The sequence below is a fragment of the Cetorhinus maximus genome, unplaced genomic scaffold (assembly GCF_964194155.1).
Source record: "Cetorhinus maximus unplaced genomic scaffold, sCetMax3.hap1.1 HAP1_SCAFFOLD_1086, whole genome shotgun sequence".
NCBI lineage: Eukaryota > Metazoa > Chordata > Chondrichthyes > Lamniformes > Cetorhinidae > Cetorhinus > Cetorhinus maximus.
The window spans coordinates 77971-86399 of NW_027597028.1; the positions used below are offsets into that span (position 1 = coordinate 77971).

Genomic DNA, 8429 nt, shown 5'->3' on the forward strand with positions numbered 1-8429 from the left:
GGATGTAGATCAGCTCATGAAGGAGACGGTTGCACTGTAGAGGCTGGGTGTGGTGATGCAGTGTGAAAGGTCTTCATGGTAAGGAGCCTAGTTTCATTTAATTGTACAATGCAAAAGGAAGCCATTGCGCCTGTGCTTTCTCTTTGAGCCATCCAAAGTAGCCCCATTCAATTCCATGAACTGCCCCACAACCCTATACATTTTTCCTTTCCAAGTATATATGCAATCCCCTTTTGAAAGTTACTACCAATTCTGCTTCCACCACCCTTTGTGTTCCAGATCACAACAACACATTGCCTAATAAAAGATTTTCCTCATCTCTCCCTCTAATTCTTTTGACGATTACCTTAAATGCATTCTCTGGTTAATGTCTTTCCTGCCAGTAGAAATAATTTCTCCTGGTGAACACCTCTTATTAAATCTCTCCTTTACTTTCAGATTAATCCCAATTTCTCCACATAACTGAAGTGTTCAGTCCTGCTAATATTCCAGTAAATCTGATCCTCCACAATCTCGCCAAGGTCGACTGCCAGGAAAGCTTAGAGGAAATGTAGCAGGCTGAGGAAAGACAATAGCAGTAGATCTATATGCTAATTTACTGGCACAAAAATATGAGGATGAGGAACAAGGAACAGGGAGCAAATTAACAGTTAAGAAATGAAAATTAGGATGCAAATTCCACCAAAATTTCCCCTCAGCTTCATAAAAAACATTGGCTCTTAGGAAACCTGTGCTAGATATATTGTAATAATATCTATCTAATAGTATAACGAAAGTAACCGCAGTAGAATTATGAGTTGAACAGATCCGATCTGAAGCCAATATTTGAATAAGTATATTACAAAAATTAGATTGTAAACATCCCCACAAGCAACCATTCATGAAAAGGATTATTCCTTTGTTTAGTTTCATCAGAATGAATTCAAGGGCTGGATTTCACGTTTTTCGGCAAGGCAAGGGAGCAGGGATGCAAAGCAAGTGGTCCGCTCGCTCCCGCCATCTAAGATGATGAAATCAAGCTTCGGGTGGCCAAAGGGGGGGGTGGGGTTCTCTGCATCCAATTGGGAGTCTAGGCTGGGACATCATGTGGCAGAGGTGTTATGCTGCGAACAGAGGGTCCAGTCATGGGCTACAAATTCTAAAGGCCTCCCACTTTCCCAATCAGTCTTTATTTTTTTGAACTGAAGGCTCAACAGAGCGCCCCCCATCCAAATAAAAGGGAACTGAATAATCATACAGACACTGCCACCTTCAGCAGCAGAATCTGTTGTTACACGCAGCCCTGGGGCTGAACAATACGGTGGTGTGCTGAGAGGGCAGGGTTTCTGCACCCAGAAGTCGGTGGAGCTCCGACTTCCAGCCCGCCTATGGAATGTGCCCGATAACATGTAAATTGCCACTCGTTAGTGTCAAGGGTGGGTTAGAAGCCTTCATCCTGCCCAATGAGTGGCATGTCCCGCAACAAGATCATGGCCAGCACTTTAAAGGGCTCCCTGGCACTGGACAGTGTCAGGCGAGCCAGCGGATGAATAATCTTATGGAATCATTTTGGAAATAAAGACCTGCGCAGTTTCCAGTCTCGCAAGATAAGATCATTTAATTTTTCGGTAGCCTCTGCAAACCTGGTCACTCTTCATGGGTGGCAGTCTCAATGAACAGCAGCAAGTCTCCCACCTCTTGACATGGAAGCGTTGTACATTTTACATGCTTCCACACTGAGGAACCCGATTTTGGAAAATTTGAAGGGCATTGAATCTTGGACATTCTTCATCCAGAGTTATTTTATTTATTATTTAACATTTTTTAAAAAAAGTTTTCAATATTAATTGAGGCTGTGAACATGCCATTCTCCGAGAAACACAGGTCAAGGCGGACGTCCGGCAAGGAACACCTGGAGAGGGTAGAGATACTTTGTAGATCTAAGTTGACAAAGAACTGCTGTTGCTGGGCTAAAGGCTCTTGCTGACTGGTTAAAAACACCTGGCCTAAGTGAAGTATTCTTTGAACATCACAAGTCTTCAAAAAAAAAGACTCATAGGCAGAGTCAGTGACTGCATGTGGGGTGTGCCTTAGAAGCAAGCTGCAAGGAAAAAGACTCCTTCTCGCTCTCTGCCCCAACTTCGTGCTGGAATAACAGTATCAAATGGCAACACCAATTGTCCAGTTTTGTGGGTGAATTAAACATCTAAACTATTGCTAAGACCTGTGGAGAAGTGGGCCTAGAACTACTATCATGGTCTGTAACAATACATAGATATCTGCGCCATTGGAACAAGGGGAGGGGTGGAGCAGAACGGCCAAACCAGCCCCTAGGTTCAGGGAGGACTAATTCAGAGCCTTTCTCAGTGCAATATCAGAGCAATGTGAGCAGCTCATGCCAACCGCTGGCAAAAAGAGGAAGCCCAGCCAAACACGTGCTGCCTGGGAGCAGCTGATGGCTGAGGAGGTCAGCTGTGTTGGGATGGTCAGAAGGATATGGTCCCAATACCAGAAAAATCTCAATGGCCTAATGAGGACAATCAAAGTGAGTGAGACCTCAAACAAAACAAAACATCAACTCTGTCTGCCTTTCTCTCCACAGATGCAGTCAGACCTGCTGAGTTTTTCCAGCATTTTTTGTTTGAGTTTCAGATTTCCAGCATCCGCAGTATTTTGCCTTTATCTTAGTAAGGCCTCAGTATGTGCAATCTTGTGCCAGTCTGCTACTGGGCACACTCACGAATGCAGGAGGAAAGTCAGTTTGGCTGGACCTCAAAGGCAGCTTGATTCAACAAGGACACAGCTGTCTTCAGCAATGTCATTGTGCATTTAAAGCTTCGGTCCAGTTATAGGGTGGGTGGTTGGCAGAATGAGCATATGACAAATGAACACAGTATCCAGGCTGGTACGAACTTAGCTAATAATGGGTAGAGGCATACCATAAAATAATCTGAAATTGTTAATAAGTGCAGTCTTTACACCTCTATTCAGGAGAAGCAGGACCTCAATGCCCATCTCCTTCAGATACTTTATAGCCCTGGGAGATGGCCAGGAACAAAATATAGCACTCAGCAGAGCACTCAGCTGAGAAAAGGCCTCTAACTCATGATTTGAAACGGACAGTCTGCTCATTCAAATGAGCACCCCCAGTAGCAACAGATCTACTAACTGCTGTGCTGAGACTCAGGGCTCAGCTGTAGCTTTTAAACCACCCCTAACAATCTGTTTCTTAAACAAAAACAGGAACCACACATGGCGTGAATCTGATGCTAAAGGTGTATCATAGCGTTCACGCTGTGTTATGGCAATTAATTGGGTCACTGATGACTTTAAATATACTGTTAATTGACATTTATATAACACAGGCAGGGTCCCGGCTTTTATGCTCACCCGAAACACAGGAGTAGATGGCATTGGCAGCACCATCCAACATCATCACGCCCAATAATACCTCTCCAGATGAGGGGAACGCTCACGATTTGGGAGTGTTTAATTCTGCCCATGGTCCCAGTGGCAGGCCGTTTCTCCCGCCCTAGTGCTGCCTAGTTATACATCCTGTGAAGTGCTCCCAAACATTTTTCCGTCCGACACCCGAAAAGCAGGGGGCGACAAAAACTTGTTTATAAGTAGCTCTTGTTAATTAGCAGCATCAAAATGGCAGATGGGCTTCCAATTTTGGCACCCACCCTCCTTCCATAATTTCTGAGGCTGGCGTGACAACTGGATCCCGCCGCACTGCATTTCATGTTTGCACAGGGCAGGGTTGATTTGCGGCCTTAAAATCCAGCCCCACAAGTCAGTGCATAGAAGATGCAACATAAAAATCAATACCTACAGCTTTTCTTTACCAAGTTTGATGGAGGATGAAAGGGAACTATATTTCCCTCAAAGCAACGTGTACACACACAATTATCCCTCAAAACACATTTGGGTAGAAGATACTTCAAAAGCCAAGAAGCTAAGATTTGATATTACTTTTGGAAAGGTTAAAAGTGATACGCGCTCTGTTAGCCTGTCTCAGTAAACACCTCATACCCATTATGCTGGGAAGTCTCTGGTCCCAGGCACTCAAACAGGGCTTCCCTTGTGCCTGTGGAACAAGCTTTTGGCTCAGTGCTAACATTCTAGCCCCAGAGTTAGAAGTACAGTCTCTTTATGCCTGTCTCTTTATGGGGTATGTGGAATATTCCTTGTTCCAGTCCTAGTCCGGCCCCCTCCCACAACTCTTTCTCCGGTACATCAATGATTGCTTCGGTGCTGCTTCATGCTCTCGTCTGGACCTGGAAAAATGTATTAATTTTGCTTCCAATTTCCACCCTCCATCATTTTCACATGGTCCATCTCTGACACTTCCCTTCCTTGACCTCTCTGTCTCAATTTCTGGTGATAGACTGTCCACCAATATTCATTACAAGCCTACCGACTCCCACAGCTACCTCGACTACAGCTCCTCACACCCCGCTTCCTGTAAGGACTCCATCCCATTCTCTCAGTTCCTTCGCCTCCGTCGCATCTGTTCTGATGATGCCACTTCAACCGCAGAAGGTGCAACACCTGCCCCTTTACTTCCTGTCCAAAGGCCCAAACACTCCTTTCAAGTGAAGCAGCGTTTCACTTGCACTTCCCTCAATTTAGTCTACTGCATTCGTTGCTCCCAATGCGGTGTCCTCTACATTGGAGAGGCCAAATGCAGACTGGGTGACCGCTTTGCAGGACAGCTTCAGTCCGCAAGCATGACCCAGACCTCCCTGTCGTTTGCCATTTCAACACTCCACCCTGCTCTCATGCCCACATGTCCGTCCTTGGCCTGCTGCATTGTTCCAGTGAAGCTCAACGCAAACTGGAGGAACAGCATCTCATCTTCCGACTAGGAACTTTACAGCCTTCTGGACTGAATATTGAGTTCAACAATTTTAGATCATCAACTCTCTCCTCCATCCCCACCCCCTTTCCGATCCCCCTTTTTTCCCCCAATAATTCATGTAGATTTTTCTTTTCCCACCTACTTCCATTATTTTTAAATGTATTTCCATCCATTGTTTTATCTCTGCCATTTAGCCTATTTTGATCCCTTCCCCCCACCCCACACCCACTAGGGCAATCTGTACCTTTATTATCACATTCCTCAGATAATATCAACACCTTCAACACCTCTCTGTCCTTTTGTCTATGACATCTTTTGGTTATCTCCACCTATCACTGGCCCTCTATCCAGCTCTACCTGTCCCAACCCCCCTTAAACCAGCTTATATTTCACCCCTTTTCTATTTTTACTTAGTTCTGTTGAAGAGTCATACGGACTCGAAACGTTAACTGTGTTCCTCTCCGCAGATGCTGTCAGACCTGCTGAGTTTTTCCAGGTGTTTTTGTTTTTGTGTTAGAAGTACAGTGTTGAGTCCCCAGCTCTAGGTATTTGTTGTAACTGACTCTGAATATTGGGTTGACATCCAGCAGGATATACACTTCTGATAAGTCAGGGTGCTCTATATCCCCCTCCCCTCCTCATCCCCCTCCTCCCCATCCCTCTCCTCCCCTTTGTTTTATGAGGGAGTTTTAGTCGATAAATGCAAGCTCTTTCTTCACTATTAGCCATTTCGTTCTCCTCTCTGAACTAATTTGGGTTTTCTCCGGAGGTAAAGCCACAAAATAAATGAGAGCCATGGCTGTTATGATAAATGAATAAAAGCTTTTTTTATACTGATAGGTTAATTCAGATTTGGAAGGTCAGTCTCCATGTGCCAGTCCTTGATGTGTAGTGGTGTAGAGGTTTAGGGAGGGAATTCAAGAGTTAAGGGTCTAAATACCTGAAAGCACGGTGTGCAACGGCAGGGCAAGTTGGTGGACTCATGGACCAATGATGGGTTGCAGAAATTAATTTAACAGCATAAATACAGGACGCCAGTCTAGATACAGCTGCATAGCAACAAGCACAAGGAAGTTAAAAGGGTTTGAAATAACTGTTTATGGGAGAAAAGGGGGGTGAAGCAGGGGAGCAGAAGGGGAATGAGGATATGGGAGAGGTCACATTGATTGTCAGGAAGTTACACACTGGAGGTTCCGCACTCCTGTCACAGTGAAACACTTAAAAGTAGGAACAAGAGCACGAGTCCAGTTAGCCTATTTTAGCTCATTCATCCAAAAAATAAACTAAAACTTAAGAGGGCAATTTTAATCTAACTCAGTGGCAATTTGAGGGTATTTGGATCAAGGGTCCACAGGTTCCATCCGCAGCTCCCCCCTATTATGACACAGCCGATGGTAAATGCTGAGCTGTTCAAATCCCATAGGGAAACTTGAAACAACTGTCATAACCAATTTTCCAATTTGTATGTTAAGACACAGGCCTTGAATTCAGTAGTAATAAAAATTTTTAAAGCATCAACAACAGAAGATATAACCATTTGACACCTCTTACTATTGTGCAATAAACATTGAACCATTGACAAACGAGATCACAAAGAAAAAGATCTTATTACCACATCATAAAATCTGTTAATCCTCTGCCCAGTTGTATCATTGGGAGAAGTTATTCCTTTTCCGGGAGTCTGGTCTCCCAACCGAGTATGCGTTGAGGCTTTACAGAGACCAAACTCCCATAAAAGATTTAATTTCTTCTTTTGAAACAACTGGAGAGAAGATTGCAGCTTTGAGTTCTCACAATAAGCTTTTTCTCTGTGATGTCTTTTGTCAATGGCTCAATGTTTATTTAGACAAGATAAAGAGGTGTCAAATGTCTATAGCTTCTGTTGTTGATACTTTAAAGGTCAGGATGATTGACACTTTTATAGGGTTGTAGCAACAGCAGTTTTTAATTAAGAAAATGGGTTTTTAAGCAGTTGCACACATGCCACTGTTACTGTAGCATTCATTGGTTCTATACAGAGTTTATAGTGGGTCAATGGACATGAGGTGTCATGCGTTGGCATGGGGGGCCATGAGCTGGCACAAGTTACCATTCAAAATGTTCCCAAATCAAGTCTATGGTAATCAATCCCTTGGAAACCCTCAAACCACGAGCCATGAAGGAGCTGGCCTGATTCCACAAAAATTGTTGGGGGCTAGGAATGCCTACCTTTGCAATGGACCTGGCCAGGTTGGGAGTGCAACATGTGGGTTCGTCACTGGCGTCTTTATCCCATGCCAGGGTCAATGGGGTGGGGGGGGGGGGTACAGGGGAGCAAGAATTGGCGGAATCAGATTCTGCCCACCAGTTTTGACATTTCACAAGAGTTGCATGATTTTCACAGCCTATATATCTCAGTCCTTCGCTGTCAAAGGGTTAAAATCCTACAACTCGCTTCCCAACAGTACTGTGGGTGCACCCGCATCAAATGGCCTGCAGTGGCTTAAGGAAACAGCTCACCCCCACCTTCTCAAGGCAATCGGGGTGGGCTTGCGAAAAGGAAAAATGAGAGTGACGCACTGATCCCCACTTTTTTCCTGTTCCTCCAGACATTTGGCTGCAGGATTTATTTTCTTGGACATCACTGTGACGCAAAGCTCCATATGATTGAGCTGAATCAGATTTTCTATGTTTTGATCATTAACCTCACTCTGTCCAAATGCTCCTTCCTGGGAAACACCTCACGGTCAATCCTGTCACTGGGAAGGTGGGGGGTGGGGCAAAATCCAATTTAGGGCAGAATGTACACAAGACACACGGTACCAAGCGGCTGCTTTGTTCTACACACAGACCAACAGCCTTTCCAGTACAGTCACAGGGAGTAGAGGGTGTCCCGGAGGGTGGGCAGTATAAAATGAGAGTATCATCCAGCCAAGCTAGTGAATCGGAAAATGAAGCCAATTCCATTTTGCTCAAGAAAACTTTCATCTCCCACAGCCCCATCCTCAACACCATGAAGACCCCAGACTCCTTCCTCTGTTACTGAGCGACTCCAATCGATGTTAAAAACAAACACCGCGGAAACGAAACCAATTCGCCCGAATGTCGGATCACCAGCGGTTTATTCCCTTGTAAGATCTTCTGTTTGATGATACAGCGAATTTTTCTTTTCATTCCCCGTCATTGTGGATTTAAAGAGACTTTTAGAGACGGTTTTACCTGAAAACGGGTCGGTGAGAAGCTGCAGAAGATAAAGAACAGGGAGGATAAAGATCGTCATCTGGGCGGAGATCTCGACCCCACAGCCATAAAATAACGGGAAGCTGAGGCTGCAAACCAGGAATAGCATTTCGACCCAGGGAGAGAGAGACAGGAAACCAGGGGTGGAATTAGAGGGTTGGTTGGCTGATAGCTGTTGGGCTGGACGTGACTGTTTAGAAAGGGATGTGGTAATGCAGGAACTTAAAGGGTCGGATGAGAATCTAAATTTGAGGTACTGGGGATCCATGAGCTAATGCCAGGACAGGGGTGATGGGTTCACTGCAATTGTGCGGGATAGGATACAAGCAACAGAGTTTAGGATGAGCTGAAGTCTATGGAGGGTGGA

At 44.9% G+C, this 8429-nt stretch overlaps 1 protein-coding gene across 7 annotated transcripts in view; it reads right to left on the reverse strand.

Annotated features, from left to right (window-relative positions):
• The window catches only part of LOC144675663 (hepatic and glial cell adhesion molecule-like), a 30729-nt gene extending 22550 nt beyond the window's left edge, over positions 1-8179 (reverse strand). For 4 of the 7 annotated variants that reach the window (XM_078536316.1, XM_078536315.1, XM_078536309.1 and 1 more), the window contains exon 1: positions 8042-8145. In XM_078536316.1, coding sequence (XP_078392442.1) covers positions 8042-8102 — 61 coding nt within the window. In that variant the 5' untranslated portion in view covers positions 8103-8145. Of the gene's footprint in view, positions 1-8041 lie in introns of all 7 variants that reach the window. The other 3 variants (XM_078536311.1, XM_078536310.1, XM_078536314.1) reach the window with 2 other exon arrangements.
• Between the last annotated feature and the right edge of the window lie 250 nt (positions 8180-8429).